We start from the raw sequence: 21,623 nt of genomic DNA, 5'->3' as shown, positions 1-21,623 counted from the left end.
AAGCGACGTACAGCTGTAATCGCAGCAAAAGGTGGCTCTACAAAGTATTAACTTAAGGGGGCTGAATAATTTTGCACGCCCAATTTTTCAGTTTTTGATTTGTTAAAAAAGTTTGAAATATCCAATAAATGTCGTTCCACTTCATGATTGTGTCCCACTTGTTGTTGATTCTTCACAAAAAAATACAGTTTTATATCTTTATGTTTGAAGCCTGAAATGTGGCAAAAGGTCGCAAAGTTCAAGGGGGCCGAATACTTTCGCAAGGCACTGTATGTGTTTTCTTTGTCTAATAATCCCTAGTTTGACCTGGATTTTTTCCTCATGCAATAATGTACTTTGTGTTCATGCAATTAAAAAAACACATTTTATGCTAGTGCTATGGGAGAGGTACTTTCGACATACTGTGGCCTATTGCTATAGCACAGATATACAGCATAGACAGAGGGTTACATTCAAAGCTGTTGACATGAGTTGTCCACAATAATGGTATATGAGCTGGATAAACATACTGGATTATACACTTTTAAAGGGTGTTCTGAAACCAATTTTTACTCAATGAAAAGGAGTAACCATACATCCCTGCTGTTTTTCGAAAGTAACACACCTATAACTAACTGCTTAACATCTCAACAGCACCGGTGATCCAGACCAAACTGGGGGGACTGAGAGGGCAATATGTGAGCGTAAAGGGGAAGGAGACGGTGGTTCAGGCCTACCTGGGTGTTCCGTTTGCCAAACCACCTGTCGGCCCCCTGAGACTGGCCCCGCCCCAGCCTGTGGAGGGATGGGAGGGAGTGAGGGACGCCATCCAGCAGCCTCTCATGTAAGACCCAGCAAGGTCACAAACAAACCATATATCTCAAGTTTCTGGCTATTTGAATAAGGGTTAGACAAACACTGAGATTGAATAAAATCAGACTTCTCAATAAGTTTTATGTTTTTCAGGTGTTTTCAAGACAGACAAATTACAAAAGACCTTTACTCCAATGTGTCCATGACAGTGGAAATCCCAGAGGTGTCAGAAGATTGTCTTTATCTCAACATTTACACTCCAGTTAAACCTGCTGAGAAAACAAGGCTTCATGTAAGTAATATCAGACACATATAGTCAACAGTTGATTGACTTCCCAGTGATGCTGTTGAAACAATATAGAGTTGTGGGCTCCAGAAAGTTAAGTCACACCGCGGTAGTGGCAGAATTTAATAATAAAGATGATATTTCCTGTATTACGGTAGGCCTACTGGGTTTTAATTTATTTTTTGTGCTTTAATGTTATTCTCATCAGCGACGCACTTTTTCAATACAAATGTGTCAGGTGTGTGTAGGCTACTGAAATGTATTATGTTTGTGAATTGTATTATGATAAATAATCATACTTTTTCAGTCAGTTATCGTAGTGAATGACTCATGCTAAGTGGAATACTTGTCAATGTGCAGTGAAGCTGTGCAGGAAATTTGTTTTCATCATTAGTCAAAGTTAACGATAACTGCTATAAACTTCCAGATTATCAAAGGCTACAAGGCCACACATAAGCATAGTTCAGCTCAGTAAATATTTATTGTCCATGAAGGGCAATTTGAGTTCAACATAAGATAAGTTAAAAAATACAAAAAACCTGAAGTCATATAATACAACATATGTACGATGATAAGTGCAAAGTGAATCTAAATGCAGCTGGTATGAACTTTTTTCAACATGTATTGCTTGTGTTTCTCAGGTCATGGTTTGGATCCATGGTGGCGGATTCGCCATGGGTTCTGCATCAGCATATGATGGTTCTGCTTTGGCTGCATACCAGGATGTGGTTGTGGTGGTGATCCAATACCGTTTGGGATGGCTGGGGTTCTTCAGGTAAGACTGAACTACTACAGAACCACACACAATTGGATATTTTAAAGGGGTATTCCTTGTATATAGCCTCGTTATTGTTTTTGTTGTGTTACGATTTGCTTATTTATTTTTTTGTCTTAATTGTTTAAACTCTGCACCACTGTTGGGGGAATGTGCTCGTAAGTAAGCATTTCGCTGTGAAGTGTACACCTGTTGAATTTGGCACAAAATTTGGTTTGATGTGGATGTGCAGTATTTCACAACTGGTTCCTCACCCTGAAAGTAGTCTATGAACCAGGAGAAACTGTAATCCATGGTTCGCTTTTCTTTAAACAGCCACAACAAATGTCAGCTAACTTTAGCCTCCGCTAACTAGAAATCAATGGAAGTGATATGGACAACTGTGCAATTTTCTAAATGTCATGGTCAAATCAACTTCATTATTTGGTTTGACATTCCGTAATGGTGATTTGGCCTTTAACATTGCACGGTTGCCCCTATACAAGTGTTGGATTTGTCTCCACTTGAGTTGCTGAACTGATATTTTTGCCATGGCGCAACTGGCTAAGAACATTCTGTAGTGTGATTTTGCGAGGCAGGGGATCCAAGTTCAAGTGCCAGTAAGGACTTGTGAGGAAAGAAGCTATACTGTTAAAGGCCCAGTGCAATCCAAAATGTGTTTTTCTTGTGTTTTGTATCATATTGAACAACAGCTGATGAAACTAACACTGCCAAAGTGTGATCAGTGTTATTTCCTGATAGTTACTGGTTGAAAATAGGGATCCTGAGTGGCGCAGCGGTCTAAGGCACTGCATCTCAGTGCTAGAGGTGTCACTACAGACCCTGGTTTGATCCTGGTTCGATCCTGGGCTGTATCACAACTGGCCGTGATCGGGAGTCCCATAGGGCGGCGCACAATTGGCCCAGCATCGTCTGGGTTAGGGGAGGGTTTGGCAGGGGTAGGCTGTCATTGAAAATAAGAATTTGTTCTTAACTGACTTGTCTAGTTAAATAAAACATGTCACTGTTTTGGGCTTGTTTTCCATCTTTTCCATACAGCACAGGAGACAAGTATGCCCCAGGGAACATGGGACTACTTGACCAGGTGGAAGCCTTGCGGTGGGTCCAGGAGCACATCCACAACTTTGGGGGCGACTCCAAGTCGGTCACCATATTTGGAGAGTCTGCTGGTGGAGCAAGCGTATCGTTACTGGTGAGGATCTACACACACACACACACACACACACACACACACACACACAGATCCAAAATATATTACATATTTAGCAATTTATGTAAACTGTAAAATATAATGCATCAAACATTTTGTCTATAATTTATATATTGTAACACTTATTTTACCAAATAATTTTGTATGAAAAAATATTTCCATCAATACAGTATATTGCATAATATTTTGAGTGAAATATCAGCCTGGTCTCATAGACTAGACATAACATAGTAAAAGTAAATCCGGGACACTCAAATTAGTATGATATGTTCCATTTGGAATGGTTACATAGGACAGAAGGTTACTTCAGGCAAAAATTTATGTTGCAACAAATTGAAATTCGTAACATATCATTTTGCAAATCGTAACATATTTTATAAATTGCAATTCCAATCATACAGTATCATACAAATTGAAATTTGTAACACAGGGGTTGCCAAACTTTTTTGGCCCATGACCCCATTTTGATATCTGAAAATTCTCGTGTCCCCACCCATGTGAAAAAAAATCAACAACCGATGTTTACTTTTTTTATTTAGGGATATGGATACGGACCTTCTCAATGTCAGTGAGCATGGTCGACAGTACGCATCTCTGCTGTCACATCCAACCTGGATCAATATTTGGTTTGATGCAGGCAAAAGCACTGAATCCAGCTTCACAGATATGAGCTGGTGAAGGGTAGCCTACAATGAATATTATGGTGCTTTCAAGACAACTGGGAACTCTGAAAAATACGAAGTCAAATCATGATATCAATAATCTTTAGGTTGGAAAGTCGGAGCTCTAGACAGAGTCCTGAGTTCCCTAGTTGGAATTCCGAGTTGGATGTCCGTTCAAAATATTTTTTCCCACCCGGAGCTCGTTTCTTTCCAAGTTCCCAGTTGTATTGAAGGCACTGATGTCTGAGATTTCCGAGTGTCCAGTTGTTTTGAACGCATCATTAATGCTCAGAGGGAGACGCCAGGCTGTTCCCTTTGAGTCAGGAACAAAAACTCCTCCGTAGTGGCCCGTGAATGCTTTGTCTGCAGCAATCGGTCACATGACAGGTCGATCAGCTGTTTGATTTAAATTACTGGAATGTCAAATGAGCCAGGATCACAGTCAAACGGATTGTGAAGTAGGTCCATCCCAAAGTGCTCTTCCAAGCGTTGGAGGTGAGCAGTTATCACTCGTGTGGGACACTTACTGATGATGTTTTCTGTTATTTCATTTTCTATTACACAGAACGTCAACCAAGTCTGTTTTTTTTTTAACATCCGATGTGAATTGCAAAAGTTCCTCTCTCAATGAGAAAAATCTTTCCAACTCTCCCCCTCGATAACCACCAAGCCTCGGTGTGAAATAGAACATTATCATGCTTTGATCCCATATCTGCACAATTGTTTGCCAACAGACCTGCGTGCAGTGAATGTGGTTTGATGTAGTTTACAATCGAAGATACCTGCTGCGCTCTTTTTCTGTCAGGTGCGTGAATGAGGACCCAAAAGCGAATTAACAAAACAGAGTTTCTTTAATGACGAAACACACGTAGGCTCAGATGGACAGGCAGATTCCGACAGGACAGGACAAGGTTAGATGAACATGCAGATTCCGACAGGACAGGACAAGGTTGCAGCAAACACGACGATAGTCTGGTTCAGGCATGAGTAACACAAACGAGAATCCGACAAAGACAGGAGCAGAAACAGAGAGAGATATAGAGACCTAATCAGAGGGAAAAAGGGAACAGGTGGGAAAAGGGGTGAACGAGGTAGTTAGAGAAGACAAGGAACAGCTGGGGGAAAGAGGGGAAGAAAAGGTAACCTAATACGACCAGCAGAGGGAGACAGGGTGAAGAGAAAGAACAGGAACAGGACACAACATGACAATACATGACAGTACCCCCCCACTCACCGAGCGCCTCCTGGCGCACTCGAGGAGGAAACCTGGCGGCAACGGAGGAAATCATCGATCAGCGAACGGTCCAGCACGTCCCGAGAAGGAACCCAACTCCTCTCCTCAGGACCGTACCCCTCCCAATCCACTAGGTACTGATGACCACGGCCCCGAGGACGCATGTCCAAAATCTTACGGACCCTGTAGATAGGTGCGCCCTCGACAAGGATGGGGGGGGGGGGGGGAGACGAGCGGGGGCGCGAAGAACGGGCTTAACACAGGAGACATGGAAGACCGGGTGGACGCGACGAAGATATCGCGGAAGAAGAAGTCGCACTGCGACAGGATTAATGATCTGAGAAATACGGAACGGACCAATGAACCGCGGGGTCAACTTGCGAGAAGCTGTCTTAAGGGGAAGGTTCTGAGTGGAGAGCCAAACTCTCTGACCGCGACAATATCTAGGACTCTTAGTTCTACGCTTATTAGCAGCTCTCACAGTCTGCGCCCTATAACGGCAAAGTGCAGACCTGACCCTCTTCCAGGTGCGCTCGCAACGTTGGACAAAAGCCTGAGCGGAGGGGACGCTGGACTCGGCGAACTGAGATGAGAACAGCGGAGGCTGGTACCCGAGGCTACTCTGAAAAGGAGATAGCCCGGTCGCAGACGAAGGAAGCGAGTTGTGGGCGTATTCTGCCCAGGGGAGCTGTTCTGACCAAGACGCAGGGTTGCGAAAAGAAAGACTGCGTAAGATGCGACCAATAGTCTGATTGGCCCGTTCTGCTTGACCGTTAGACTGGGGGTGAAAGCCGGAAGAGAGACTGACGGAAGCCCCAATCAAACGGCAAAACTCCCTCCAAAATTGAGACGTGAATTGCGGACCTCTGTCCGAAACGACGTCTGACGGAAGGCCATGAATTCTGAAAACATTCTCGATGATGATTTGTGCCGTCTCTTTAGCAGAAGGAAGCTTAGCAAGGGGAATAAAATGAGCCGCCTTAGAGAACCTATCGACAACCGTAAGAATAACAGTCTTCCCCGCTGACGAAGGCAGTCCGGTGACAAAATCTAAGGCGATGTGAGACCACGGTCGAGAGGGAATGGGAAGCGGCCTGAGACGGCCGGCAGGAGGGGAGTTACCGGACTTAGTCTGCGCGCAGACCGAACAAGCAGCCACGAAACGACGCGTGTCATGCTCCCGGGTGGGCCACCAAAAACGCTGGCGAATGGAAGCAAGCGTACCCCGAACGCCAGGGTGGCCGGCTAACTTGGCAGAGTGAGCCCACTGAAGAACGGCCAGACGAGTAGGAACGGGAACGAAAAGAAGGTTCCTAGGACAAGCGCGCGGCGACGGAGTGTGAGTGAGTGCTTGCTTTACCTGCCTCTCAATTCCCCAGACAGTCAACCCGACAACACGCCCCTCAGGGAGAATCCCCTCGGGGTCAGTGGAGGCTACTGAAGAACTGAAGAGACGAGATAAAGCATCAGGCTTGGTGTTCTTAGAGCCCGGACGATAAGAAATCACAAACTCGAAACGAGCAAAAAACAGCGCCCAGCGCGCCTGACGCGCATTAAGTCGTTTGGCAGAACGGATGTACTCAAGGTTCCTATGGTCGGTCCAAACGACAAAAGGAACGGTCGCCCCCTCCAACCACTGTCGCCATTCGCCTAGGGCTAAGCGGATGGCGAGCAGTTCGCGGTTGCCCACATCATAGTTACGTTCCGACGGCGACAGGCGATGAGAAAAATACGCGCAAGGGTGGACCTTGTCGTCAGAGAGGGAGCGCTGAGAAAGAATGGCTCCCACGCCCACCTCTGACGCGTCAACCTCGACAACGAACTGTCTAGAGACGTCAGGTGTAACAAGGATAGGTGCGGATGTAAAACGATTCTTGAGGAGATCAAAAGCTCCCTGGGCGGAAACGGACCACTTAAAGCACGTCTTGACAGAAGTAAGGGCTGTGAGAGGAGCTGCCACCTGACCGAAATTACGGATGAAACGACAATAGAAGTTCGCGAAGCCGAGAAAGCGCTGCAGCTCGACGCGTGACTTAGGGATGGGCCAATCAATGACAGCTTGGACCTTAGCGGGATCCATCTTAATGCCTTCAGCGGAAATAACAGAACAAAGAAATGTGACGGAGGAGGCATGAAAAGTGCACTTCTCAGCCTTCACAAAAAGACAATTCTCTAAAAGGCGCTGGAGGACACGTCGAACGTGCTGAACATGAATCTGGAATGACGGTGAAAAAATCAGGATATCGTCAAGGTAAACGAAAACAAAGATGTTCAGCATGTCTCTCAGGACATCATTGACTAATGCCTGAAAGACAGCTGGAGCGTTAGCGAGGCCGAAAGGAAGAACCCGGTATTCAAAGTGCCCTAACGGAGTGTTAAACGCCGTCTTCCACTCGTCCCCCTCCCTGATGCGCACGAGATGGTAAGCGTTACGAAGGTCCAACTTAGTGAAAAACCTGGCTCCCTGCAGGATCTCGAAGGCTGAAGACATAAGAGGAAGCGGATAACGATTCTTCACTGTTATGTCATTCAGCCCTCGATAATCTATGCAGGGGCGCAGGGACCCGTCCTTCTTCTTAACAAAAAAAAACCCCGCTCCGGCGGGAGAGGAGGAGGGGACTATGGTACCGGCGGCAAGAGCTACAGACAAATAATCTTCGAGAGCCTTACGTTCGGGAGCCGACAGAGAGTATAGTCTACCCCGGGGGGGAGTGGTTCCCGGAAGGAGATCAATACTACAATCATACGACCGGTGTGGAGGAAGAGAGGTGGCCCTGGACCGACTGAACACCGTGCGCAGATCGTGATATTCCTCCGGCACCCCTGTCAAATCACCAGGCTCCTCCTGTGAAGAAGAGACAGAGGAAACAGGAGGGATAGCAGACATTAAACATTTCACATGACAAGAAACGTTCCAGGAGAGGATAGAATTACTAGACCAATTAATAGAAGGATTATGACAAACTAGCCAGGGATGGCCCAAAACAACAGGTGTAAAAGGTGAACGAAAAATTAAAAAAGAAATGGTTTCGCTATGATTACCAGAGACAGTGAGGGTTAAAGGTAGCGTCTCACGCTGAATCCTGGGGAGAGGACTACCATCCAAGGCGAACAAGGCCGTGGACTCCCTTAACTGTCTGAGAGGAATGTCATGTTCCCGAGCCCAGGTCTCGTCCATAAAACAGCCCTCCGCCCCAGAGTCTATCAAGGCACTGCAGGAAGCTGACGAACCGGTCCAGCGTAGATGGACCGACAAGGTAGTGCAGGATCTTGAAGGAGAGACAGGAGTAGTAGCGCTCACCAGTAGCCCTCCGCTTACTGATGAGCTCTGGCTTTTACTGGACATGAAGTGACAAAATGACCAGCGGAACCGCAATAGAGACAGAGGCGGTTGGTGATTCTCCGTTCCCTCTCTTTAGTCGAGATGCGGATACCTCCCAGCTGCATAGGCTCAGCACCCGAGCCGGCAGAGGAAGATGGTAGTGATGCGGAGAGGGGGGCAACGGAGAACGCGAGCTCCTTTCCACGAGCTCGGTGACGAAGATCAACCCGTCGCTCAATGCGAATAGCGAGTTCAATCAAGGAATCCACGCTGGAAGGAACCTCCCGGGAGAGAATCTCATCCTTTACCTCTGCGCGGAGACCCTCCAGAAAACGAGCGAGCAAAGCCGGCTCGTTCCAGCCACTGGAGGCAGCAAGAGTGCGAAACTCAATAGAGTAGTCTGTTATGGATCGATTACCTTGACATAGGGAAGACAGGACCCTGGAAGCCTCCTCCCCAAAAACAGATCGATCAAAAACCCGTATCATCTCCTCCTTAAAGTCCTGATACTGGTTAGTACACTCAGCCCTTGCCTCCCAGATTGCCGTGCCCCACTCACGAGCCCGTCCAGTAAGGAGAGATATGACGTAGGCGATACGAGCAGTGCTCCTGGAGTAAGTGTTGGGCTGGAGAGAAAACACAATATCACACTGGGTGAGGAACGAGCGGCATTCAGTGGGCTCCCCAGAGTAACACAGCGGGTTATTGATTCTGGGCTCCGGAGATTCGAAAGCCCTGGAAGTGGCCGGTGGATCAAGGCGGAGATGGTGAACCTGTTCTGTGAGGTTGGAGACTTGGGTGGCCAGGGTCTCAACGGCATGTCGAGCAGCAGACAATTCCTGCTCGTGTCTGCCTAGCATCGCTCCCTGGATCTCGACGGCTGAGTGGAGAGGATCCGAAGTCGCTGGGTCCATTCTTGGTCGGATTCTTCTGTCAGGTGCGTGAATGAGGACCCAAAAGCGAATTAACAAAACAGAGTTTCTTTAATGACGAAACACACGTAGGCTCAGATGGACAGGCAGATTCCGACAGGACAGGACAAGGTTAGATGAACATGCAGATTCCGACAGGACAGGACAAGGTTGCAGCAAACACGACGATAGTCTGGTTCAGGCATGAGTAACACAAACGAGAATCCGACAAAGACAGGAGCATAAACAGAGAGAGATATAGAGACCTAATCAGAGGGAAAAAGGGAACAGGTGGGAAAAGGGGTGAACGAGGTAGTTAGAGAAGACAAGGAACAGCTGGGGGAAAGAGGGGAAGAAAAGGTAACCTAATACTACCAGCAGAGGGAGACAGGGTGAAGAGAAAGAACAGGAACAGGACACAACATGACAATACATGACATTTTCTGCCAGTTGCTCTCGGTGTATCATACAATGCGTACATATGGCAGAGAGAAACACATTCATAACTAGAGTGCAGAGGCCTGCCCGCCATCCCATGATAGTTGTAGCCCCATCTGTGCAAAAGACTACCATTCAATCCCATATGTGACTCACCACCTGGATTCGGTCTTATGTAGCAAAATGTGAAATTGTGTTTTTTTACATTGGATAAAAGTAGAGACTCAGAGCTACAAAATTGAATATCATATTGCATTGTTGAGGAACAATGGGAAAGTAATTCTGTTTTGAAATAGGATAAACTTGTAAACTCACTTATGAGAAAATGACCTTTGAATGTTTTGGTATCTAGTGAAGAGCTCTTCTTTGTCTACACCCATTCAGCATCGTTCACACCCTCTTAAGCTTTAGCCCCACCCATCTGGTTTCGACCTCGGAGCGTTAAGAGCGCACACTTGATGCTCTGGCCGATGATTTGTTTACCTATGAACAACATGAAAACAGCCTGCAACAATTTCATTACGCTTCTTTGCAGATCTTTACTGACATCGGCCATATTCAACGCGTGATGTAAACTTTAGCTTAAGACATGTAGCTAGCTAGGTAAACAATTAACCTAGCTAGGTAAACAACTTGTAAAATAACACACGTCACGCAACGTTAGTTAATGAGACAGCCAGCTAAAGTTAGCTAGTTAATTTACATTGAACATAGTGCCAAATCATGTTGTTACTACAGTACACTGCATGAATATGCTGGGAGCTAACCACCCAGATTCAATGTTAGCTAGGTAAAGTTAGGCTCTAACTAGTGAAGCAAACAGCTGTGGGATATGAATAACAACATCAGCTAGGGAGCCACCATCTAACGTTAGCTAGCTAACATTACACTTTAGCTTAAGACATGTAGCTAGCTAGCTAGGTAAACAATTAACCTAGCTAGGTAAACAACGTGTAACATCACAGGTCACGTAACGTTAGCTAACGAGCCAGCCAGCTAACGCCAGGAAGTTAAATAACAATGAACATAGTGACAAATCATGTCGTCCTACACTGCATGAATATGGTGAGAGCTAACCAACCAGGTTCAATGTTTGCTAGCTAACATTAGGCTGTAACTAGTAAAGCAAACAGCTCTGGGATACGAATAACAACGCTAGCTAGGGAGTCAGCCAGCTAATGTTAGCTAGCTAACATTACACTTTAGCTTAATACATGTAGCTAGCTAGGTAAACAATGAACCTAGCTTGGCAAACAACGTGTAAAATGACACGTCACGTAACATTAGCTAACGAGCCAGCCAGCTATAGTTAGCCAGTTAAACAACAATGAATATAGTGCCAAATCATGTCGTTACTGTACTGCATGAATATGCTGGGAGCTAACCAACCAGGTTCAATGTTAGCTAGCTAACATTAGGCTCTATCTGGCAAAGCAAACAGATCTGGGATACGAATAATAACGTCAGCAAGGGAGCCAGCCAGCTAACGTTACCGAGCTAGCTAACAGTACACTTTAGCTTGAAATGAAACCACTTTCTGTGAAACAGATCTGGGATTCAAATAATAATGTCAGCAAGGGAGCCAGCCAGCTAACGTTACCGAGCTAGCTAACAGTACACTTTAGCTTGAAATGAAACCACTTTCTGTGAAACATTTAATATCTGAAAATGTAGCTAGCTAACGTTAGACTATCTTACCTGTGTACATCATCATGCATGATGGACTCGTCTCCCTGTCTTTGATGCCATGCCACAGTTGCCCTTAGTTTGAAGATGTAATCTGGAGACTGGTGTTTTATCCATCTCATACTCTAATTCCACAGCTCAAATAGACAGAAGCCTACTATATGGCTGACCAATCCGAACTCTTCTCTTGGCATGTCCAGCCCACTCATAATCTCAGCAAGTCATGGCTAGTGGGAAGGTTTCTGTCGTATTTACAGATGTCATGCAAGTTTGTTGTTAAGGCACATGAAAGTTCACATGTTCGAGAAGGCATTACTGCCAAAAAAACGCATTTTGATTAAAAAACATTTTTTACGTTCAAACAGCTCTCCTGTCGTGACTTGTGACATATACCTAGTTTCATGAATTGGGTCACATATACAATCTGTTTTTTGTTCATATAACCACGCAGCACACTGAACATCCCTTCTGCCGTTTCATGCTCGGGAATCGTGAGACAAGACAATATGTCCTCATGAATAGCATCCACCGACATGTATAGTGAACAAAAGTCAATGCATGGGCATTCCGGCCCTCACAGCTAACAGGAGTTTGAGTCGTTCAGTCAGTTTGCTCTTGATTGCTAGTGATAGTATTAATTATTTGTTTAACGGTGCTATCTGACAAAGGTATTGATGTGAGTTTCTGTACCTCTGCCTCCCCACACATTGTTTTTACCATATCAATTGCGGTAATATCAAAGTCCCTACAATAGTGTGTGGTTTCATAGCGAAGCGGACCTAGCCATTCATGGTGGGAATGATTCAAGTGCAACGGTCAAGCGTGGCCTTTTCCCATGATCTAAGGGTGCTCTCTGGTTGAATTGTATCTTTTAGATTTGAATCATTTTCATTTACATTTTTAAGGCTAACCACATTACAATGATTTTGAGATACAAAGACAATATTATATATATTTTTTGCATGTATTTTTGTTCGGAAATTCTCCCATGACCCCATTTTCATATCAGGCAACCACACATGGGTTCTCGGCCCCTAGTTTGCGAACCGCTGTCGTAACATATCATGCGAAATGGATGATGGACATTCCCAAATTAATATATACCATACGAAACGTAACATATCATACTAATTGGAGTGTCCCTGAAATATAGGTTTTATGTTTTGAGACATCACTATCTTGATTAGCTTATTGATTCTTGGTTTTTTTCCATCGCTAGCTTCTCTCTCCATTGTCTATTGGTCTGTTCCATGGCGCAATAGCCGAGAGTGGTACCGCAGCAATGAAAATGCTCTTCAATCCCAATCCCCTGCTTGTGGCACAGGTATTTTCAAACTTTCTCTCCGCCAAGCTCAGTACTCTGAGAGACATAAATAGTATTGCACATATTTAAACAAATGTACTGCCCACTCAATAGTTGTCATCCATCAATGTCCTGATAGTCATTACAACCATGACGATTTATTCTATTGGTCTTGTCTCATAGACGGTGGCAAACCTGATTGGCTGTGAAAGCACCAACACAGTGAAGATAGCAGACTGTGTGAAGAAGTTGCCTGCTGATCACATTATGAACATTCAGAAACAGGTGGGATATCCCGGACAGTATCATATCTTGCCAGGGTTCTAGCTATGTCTTTGGGAAGGACACCAATCTTAACATTTGGTTATACTTATCATCATACAACATGTATGAATTGTAATGAGGACATGAGAATTGAGAGTACAATTTACAGTGTGAAAATATACAGTGTACAAAACATTCATCCTAATATTGAGTTGCACCCCCCCCCCCCCCCCCTTTGCCCTCAGAACAGCCTCAATTCATCAGGGCATGAACTCTACAAGGTGTAAAAAGCATTCCACAGGGATGCTGGCCCATGTTGACTTTAATGCTTCCCACGGTTGTGTCAAGTTGGCTGGATGTCCTTTGGACGGAGGACCATTCTTGATATACACAGGAAACTGTTGAGCATGAAAAACCCAGCAGCGTTGCTGTTCTTGACACAAACCGGTGCGCCTGGTACCCATTACCATACCCCGTTCAAAGGCACTTCAATCTTTTGTCTTGCCCAATCAGCCTCTAAATGTCACACATACACAATCCATGTCTCAATTATCTCAAGCCTTAAAAATCCTTCTTTAACCTGTCTCCTCCCCTTCATCTACATGGATTGAAGTGGATTTAATAAGTGCCACCAATTAGGGATCATAGCTTTCGCCTGGATTCACCTGGGAAGTCTATGTCATGGAAAGAGCAGGTGTTCTCAATGTTTTGTATGATTTTATATGGTACTAAAACCCAATAAACTAAATATATAAGCTGTTAAGCAGTTGACTTGAAAGAAGCTGTTGGGCAGGGCTTGAGTGGAACTGTTGGACAAGGCTTGAGCAGAGGGGGAATTGATGTTACGGCCAGGGGAAAAACGGTCAGTCTGACAGACAGGTCAGGAGCTTTTTATCAGGGCACCTTTCCACCCAGGACATTCACAGTTCTTTTGCAATGCCACTCCTCTGAAGGTATCTAGTCCTCCGTGGATGAAAGCATAACACCCACCTGGGTGAGGCCTTAGCAGCTGAAGTGCCAAAGCACACCATACCTCAGCCAGGGTCCGGAAAAGTTCCCACTATGAGCCTCATCAGCCTCCCATCTCCACACACAGTCCCTATCCTTACAGGAACTGGCAGGTGAAACAAAAACTGTTAGGTGAAACAAAAAAGCCAACACATTACAACACATTAGCTAGCAAGCTACACATTAGCCACTGTTGCAGGACTGTGATGGCAGCTATCTATCCAAGCCCAACAAACAGACCTGCCATCACAGTCTTGCAACCGTGAGTCAGCATGCATGTTGTATGTGGTCAAAACTCAGATATGAAAAATAAAAAGTTAAATAAAAAATGCAATGAAAACCAAACTTAATTAATATATACATACAAAACAACCAGCATATTAACATATTCTGCTGTTCTGCATTGGGAGGTAGATGAACAAAACCACTGAGCCTAGAAATGTGCATATTGTGACATGAAATAGGTATGATGTGGATAGAGATTGCATAACAGACTATTATTGTTTCATGAGCATTAGAAGGTAATATCAAAGATTATGATAACCAACTCCCTTTCATCTGGTAATATTTTGCAGCCACATTTTCTAGAGGGCCTTTGCTTGTTTGTAATGTCTTGTTGACATGTTTTTCTCACTTTTTATCAATCTTTTTAAAGAATCAAATGCTATTCTTTGGTGTGACTGCTGACGGGCAGTTCTTGTCCAAATCGGCGATGGAGATTTCTCAAAACCATGAGATGCACAAGGTGCCGTTTATGACTGGAGTCAATGACAACGAAGTTGGCTGGCTTTTAGCAAAGGTGAGTTGATTTTGAAAGACGATTTAAATATGTTTCAACAATCAATGCTAGATGTTAGGCATTTTCCAAAGTTTTATGGAAAATGTGATTTAGTGACACAGGAGAAAGAATAGTTGTAACGGTTTTCTATATGTGAAGGAGAGTCGGACCAAAATGCAGCATGTAGATTGCGATCCATGTTTTAATGAACAAACGTAAAACACGAATCAATGCAAACACTACAAAAATAAAGAACGTGATGAACGTAACGAAAACCTAAAACAGCCTATCTGGTGAAAAACACATAGACAGGAACAATCACCCACAACCACACAGTGAAACCCAGGCTACCTAAATATGGTTCCCAATCAGAGACAATGACGAACACCTGCCTCTGACTGAGAACCATATCAGGCTGAACATAGAAATAGACAAACAAGACATGAAACATAGAATGCCCACTCAGATCACACCCTGACCAATCAAAACATAGAAAATACAAAGTAAACTATGGTCAGGGCGTGACAGTACCCCCCCCCCCAAGGTGCGGACTCCGGCCGCAAAACCTGAACCTATAGGGGAGGGTCTGGGTGGGCATCTGTCCGCGGTGGCGGCTCTGGCGCTGGACGTGGACCCCACTCCATGACAGTTTTAATCCCCCTCCTAAACGTCCCTAAATAGGTTACCCACCACAATGATAACATGGGGCAGAGGGACAGCTCGGGACAGAGGTAACTCGGGACAGATGGGTAGCTCAGCACTGAGAGGAAGCTCAGCACTGAGAAGAAGCTCAGCACTGAGAGGAAGCCCAGGCAGGTAGTAGAAACTACCAGAACCTGGTTGGCTGGCGGTTTCAGCAGATCCTGGTCGACTAGCAGATCTGGGAGAATCTGGTCGACTGGCGGATCTGGGAGAATCTGGTCGACTGGCGGATCTGGGAGAATCTGGTCGACTGGCGGATCTGGGAGAATCTGGTCGACTGGCGGATCTGGGAGAATCTGGTCGACTGGCGGATCTGGGAGAATCTGGTCGACTGGCGGATCTGGGAGAATCTGGTCGACTGGCAGATCTGGAAGAGTCTGGTCGACTGGCAGATCTGGAAGAGTCTGGTCGACTGGCAGATCTGGAAGAGTCTGGTCGACTGGCAGATCTGGAAGAGTCTGGTCGACTGGCAGATCTGGAAGAGTCTGGTCGACTGGCAGATCTGGAAGAGTCTGGTCGACTGGCAGCTCTGGAAGAGTCTGGTCGACTGGCAGCTCTGGAAGAGTCTGGTCGACTGGCAGCTCTGGAAGAGTCTGGTCGACTGGCTGCTCTGGCTGCTCCATGCTGACTGGCTGCTCCATGCTGACTGGCAGCTCTGGCTGCTCCATGCTGACTGGCTGCTCCATGCTGACTGGCAGCTCTGGCTGCTCCATGCTGACTGGCTGCTCCATGCTGACTGGCTGCTCTGGCCGCTCCATGCTGACTGGCTGCTCCATGCTGACTGGCTGCTCCATGCTGACTGGCTGCCCTGGCTGCTCCATGCTGACTGGCGGCCCTGGCTGCTCCATACTGACTGGCGGCCCTGGCTGCTCCATGCTAACTGGCAGCTCTGGCGGCTCCATGCTAACTGGCAGCTCTGGCGGCTCCTTGCAGACTGGCAGCTCTGGCGGCTCCTTGCAGACTGGCAGCTCTGGCGGCTCCTTGCAGACTGGCAGCTTTGGCGGCATCCTGCAGACAGGCAGCTCTGGCGGCTCCTTGCAGACTGGCAGCTCCTTGCAGACTGGCAGCTCTATGCAGACTGGCAGCTCTATACAGACTGGCAGCTCCTTGCTAACTGGCAGCTCTATGCTAACTGGCAGCTCTATGCTAACTGGCAGCTCTATGCTAACTGGCAGTTCTGAACAGGCGGGAGACTCCGGCAGCGCTGTAGAGAAGGAAGGCTCTAACAGCGCTAAACAGGCGGGAGACTCCAACAGCGCTGGAGAGGAGGAGGGCTCCGACAGCGCTGGACAGGCGAGGCGCACTGTAGGCCTGATGCGTGGTGCTGGCACTGGTGGTACTGGGCCGAGGACACGCACAGGAAGCCTGGTGCGGGGAGCTGCTACCGGAGGGCTGGGGTGTGGAGGTGGCACAGGATGGGTTAGACCGTGAAGGCGTACTGGAGATCTTGAGAGCGGTGCTGGCACAGGACGTGCAAGGCTAGGGAGGTGCACAGGAGGCCTGGTACGTGAGACTGGCACCATCTTCACCAGCCGACTAACACGCACCTCAGGACGAGTATGGAGCGCTGACCCAGGTGCCATCAAATCCCCGACACGCTCCGTCGGGCGAATTCCATGTTTAAAACACCAACACAGCAACTCCCTCATTTCTCTCTCCTCCAATTTCCCCATTAACTCCTTCACAGTCTCTGTTTCGCTCACCTCCAACACCGGCTCTGGTTCTGGTCTCCTCCTTGGCTCCTCACGATAAACAGGGAGAGTTGGCTCAGGTCTGGCTCCTGACTCTGCCACACTCTCCCTGAGCCCCCCCCCAAGAAATTTTTGGGGCTGACTATGGGGCCTCCGTCCGCGCCGCCTTGCTTGCTTCGCAAACTCCATTCTCCTATATCCTTCCGCGCACTGCTCCATCGAATCCCAGGCGGGCTCCGGCACTCTCCCTGGGTCGACCGCCCACCTGTCTATCTCCTCCAAAGAAGTATAGTCCATACTGTACTCCACTTTGGGCTGTTCCTGCCTGTTGACACGCTGCTTGGTCCCTTTGTGGTGGGTGATTCTGTAACGGTTTTCTATATGTGAAGGAGAGTCGGACCAAAATGCAGCATGTAGATTGCGATCCATGTTTTAATGAACAAACGTAAAACACGAATCAATGCAAACACTACAAAAATAAAGAACGTGATGAACGTAACGAAAACCTAAAACAGCCTATCTGGTGAAAAACACATAGACAGGAACAATCACCCACAACCACACAGTGAAACCCAGGCTACCTAAATATGGTTCCCAATCAGAGACAATGACGAACACCTGCCTCTGACTGAGAACCATATCAGGCTGAACATAGAAATAGACAAACAAGACATGAAACATAGAATGCCCACTCAGATCACACCCTGACCAATCAAAACATAGAAATTACAAAGTAAACTATGGTCAGGGCGTGACAATAGTAGTTACAAGCATTCAATGAACCCTAATGGTGAGGAGTGGATATAATCCTGTGACATCCTCAGCTTTAGTGCTATGCTACATATACTGAACAAAAATATAAACCAATATGTAAAGTGTTGGTCCCATGTTTCATGAGCTGAAATAACATTTCACAGATATTTTCCATATGCACAAAAAGCTTATTTCTCTCATATTCTGTGCACACATTTGTTTACATCCCTGTTAGTGAACATTTCTCCATTGCCAAGATAATCCATCCACCTGACGAGTGTGGTGTATCAAGAAGCATGATCATTACACAGGTGCACCGTCTACTGGGCTCAATAAAAAGCCACTCTAAAATGTGCAGTTTTGTCACACAACACAATGCCACAGATGTCTCATGTTTTGAGGGAGCATGCAATTGGCATGCTGTTATGACTTCTATGAATGGTGGGTGGAGGTACATGGATATTTTATTCCAATGACAGCGGAAAAACGGACATGCAAAACACAAGGACACATGAAACAACCCGTCCGAAGAAACAGGACAAAACTGTCCGGAAAAATAGAGATCACAATAATCAACCAACACCATAAAACAGAGAACAAGCCCGCACAATAACCAGCGGGCCTAGTGCCCTTAAATAGCCTACAAACAAAACTTAACTCAAAACAGGTGTAACCAATTAGACCCAACTAACAGAAACAAAAGGAAAGGGAATCGATGGCAGCTAGTAGGCCGGCGACGACGACCGCCGCCCGAACAGGAAGAGGCACCATCTTCAGCGGGATTCGTGACACATACTGAGGGCAGGAATGTCCACCAGAGCTGTTACCAGAGAATTTAATGTTAATTTCCGTGTCCAATCAGCCACATGTAACCACGCCAGCCTAGGACCGGCTTCTTCACCTGCAGGATCATCTGAGACCAGCCACCCGGCAGCTGAGGAAACTGTGGGTTAGTTCAACCAAATAATTTCTGCGCAAACTGTCAGGGAAGCTCATCTGCATGCCACTCGTCCTCACCAGGTTCTTGACCTGACTGCAGTTTGGCATCATAACCAACTTCAGTGGGCAAATGCTCACCTTCAATGGCCACTGGCACGCTGGAGAAGTGTGCTCTTCACGGATGAATCCCGGGTTTGCTGATGTCAACATTGCGAACAGAGTGCCCCGTGGTGGTGGGGTAATGGTATGGGCAGGCATAAGCTATAGACAACAAACACAATTGGTATCTGTGACCAACAGATGCATATCTGTATTCCCAGTCATGTGAAATACATAGATTAGGGCCTAATTAATTTATTTCAATTAACAGATTTCCATATAAACTGTAACTCAGTAAAATCATTGAAATTGTTGCATGTTGCATTTATATTTTTGTTCAGTGCAGTTTGACTCCGGTTTAGACACATCGCTTGCTCAATGCTTGCACAACCCAAATTTTATTTTATCTTCCATTTACACTATTGCATGATTTATGCATCAAGTGTATGTACCATATTAAGATGATACTGGATAAATTCACAACTTGAAATGGTGCTATTGAATCAGATCATTTTCAGCGGTGCGACTGGTATGTACATTGTCAAGCAGGTGGTCACATGTGTTCACGAGGCAGAGTACCCTAGTTCAAGCCCAGTCAGAGGAAGGTGAGGGAGGAAGCAAAGCTGTTAAACTAGAACAGTGACACCAGTTACACGCACGCATCTCAGGGTTAGGGTTACGCTCATGGTGGAGATATTGGATTAAAGAATAAAATGACTAAATGACTAACTAACTACTAAATTCCCCTTTAACGTATTAACATATTATTGCCAAAGATGAGTTGATTTATTAAATTGTAAGGCTTTGTACTCCTCTTTTTCTCTTTAAATAGTGATTTTTAGAAAAGTAGTAATATGTTTTCTCCCATAGTTCTTTGCTCCTCCAGGTTGGGAGGATGGAGTGGACCGGGTGAAGGTCATGCCCATGATGGCCATGTTCTACCCAGATGTAAGACAAAAGCACACCAGATGATATTGTCTAACTACTGATGACAATACATGATGTGGCTACACTGAATGGTTGTTGTCTCCTTCAGCCCAAGGATCAGTGGATAACTGAGCTGATAGCAGATGAATACCTGGGAACCTCTGGAAATCGGGTGAAAAACCGTGATGGGTTCACTGAGCTGCTTGGGGACATTATGTTTACCATTCCTGCCCTCCAAATGGCAAACTTCCACAGAGGTAAGAGCACTAGGGCCCATAGAGTTCAGGATTAGAACTGGTACAGTGCATTCGTTAAGTATTCAGACCCCTTGACTTTTTCCACATTTGTTACGTTACAGCCTTATTCTTGATTAAATATCAATCTACACACAATATTATGACAAAACATTCTGTTGTTGCAAATTTCTAAAAAAAAAGAAAAACAGGGGGCCTCCTGAGTGGTGCAGCGGTCTAAGGCACTCCATCGCAGTGCTTGAGGCGTCACTACAGACCCAGGTTCAATCCTGGACTGTGTCACAACCGGCCGTGACAAAGAGTCCCATAGAGCGGCACATAATTGGCACAGTGTCGTCCGGGTTAAGGGAGGGTTTGGCCGGGGGGGCTTTACTTGACTCATCGAGCTCTTGCGACTCCTTGTGGCGGGCCAGGCGCCTGCAGGCAGTCTTCGGTCGTCAGTTTAATTGTTTTTCCTCCGACACATTGGTGTGGCTGGCTTCCGGGTTAAGCGGGCGAGTATTAAAAAGCGTGGTTTGGCGGGTCATGTTTCGAAAGACGCATGACTCAACCTTCGCCTCTCCCGAGCCAGTTAGGGAGTTGCAGTGATGAGACACGATTGTAAATTCAATTGATTAGACATGATTTGTAAAGGCACATACCAGTCTATATAAGGTCCCACAATTGACAGTGCATGTCAGAGTAAAAACCAAGCCATGAGGTTGAAGGAATTGTCCGTAGAGCTCAGAGACAGGATTGTGTCGAGGCACAGATCTGGGGAAGGGTACCAAAACATTTCTGCATTGTTGAAGGTACCCAAGAACACAGTGGCCTCCAACATGCTTAAATGGAAGAAGTTTGGAACCACCAAGACTCTTCCTAGAGCTGGCCGCCCGGCCAAACTGAGCAATCGGGGGAGATGGGCCTTGGTCAGGGCGGTGACCAAGAACCCAATGGTCACTCAGACAGAGCTCCTGAGCTCCTCTGTGGAGATGGGAAGAACCTTCCAGAAGGACAACCATCTCTGCAGCACTCCACTAATCATGCCTTTATGGTAGAGTGGCCAGACGGAAGCCACTTCTCCGTAAAAGGCACATGACAGCCTGCTTGGAGTTTGCCAGAAGGCACCTAGAGGACTCTCAGACCATGAGAAACAAGATTATCTGGTCTGATGCAACCAAGATTGAACTCTTTGGCCTGAATGCCAAGTGTCACGTCTGGAGGAAACCTGGCACCATCCCTACGGTGAAACATGGTGGTGGCAACATCAAGATGTGGGGAAGACACTGGGAGACTAGTCAGGATCAAGAGACATAGGAACAAAGCAAAGTACAGAGAGATCTTGATGAAAACCTGCTCCAGAGTACACAGGACCACAGATTGGAGCAAAGGTTCACCTTCCAACAGAACAATGACCCTAAGCACACAGCCAAGACAAGGCAGGAGTGTCTTCGAGACAAGTCTCTGAATGCCCTTGAGTGGCCCAGCCAGAGCCCGGACTTGAACCCGATCGAACATCTCATCCCCTGAAAGTAGTTGTGCAGCGACGCTCCCCTTCCTACCTGACAGAGCTCGAGAGAGTCTGCAGACAAGAATGGGAGAAACTCAGG

General features: G+C 46.3%; 1 protein-coding gene across 1 annotated transcript in view; it reads left to right on the top strand.

Annotated features, from left to right (window-relative positions):
• The window catches only part of ces2b (carboxylesterase 2b), a 46,493-nt gene that overhangs the window by 2,438 nt on the left and 22,432 nt on the right, over positions 1–21,623 (top strand). Inside the window, exons 2-10 of the mRNA XM_036956492.2 lie at positions 634–823; positions 946–1,084; positions 1,720–1,853; positions 2,892–3,045; positions 12,536–12,640; positions 12,803–12,904; positions 14,547–14,690; positions 19,724–19,801; positions 19,890–20,037. Of these exons, the coding sequence (XP_036812387.2) occupies positions 634–823; positions 946–1,084; positions 1,720–1,853; positions 2,892–3,045; positions 12,536–12,640; positions 12,803–12,904; positions 14,547–14,690; positions 19,724–19,801; positions 19,890–20,037 (1,194 nt within the window). The remainder of the gene's footprint in view (positions 1–633; positions 824–945; positions 1,085–1,719; positions 1,854–2,891; positions 3,046–12,535; positions 12,641–12,802; positions 12,905–14,546; positions 14,691–19,723; positions 19,802–19,889; positions 20,038–21,623) is intronic.

This window comes from Oncorhynchus mykiss, chromosome 2 (genome assembly GCF_057628025.1).
Source record: "Oncorhynchus mykiss isolate SJ-2025 chromosome 2, ASM5762802v1, whole genome shotgun sequence".
Classification (NCBI taxonomy): Eukaryota; Metazoa; Chordata; class Actinopteri; order Salmoniformes; family Salmonidae; genus Oncorhynchus; species Oncorhynchus mykiss.
The sequence above is the reverse complement of the archived record's forward strand: the minus strand, read 5'-3'. Positions and strand labels throughout refer to the sequence as shown.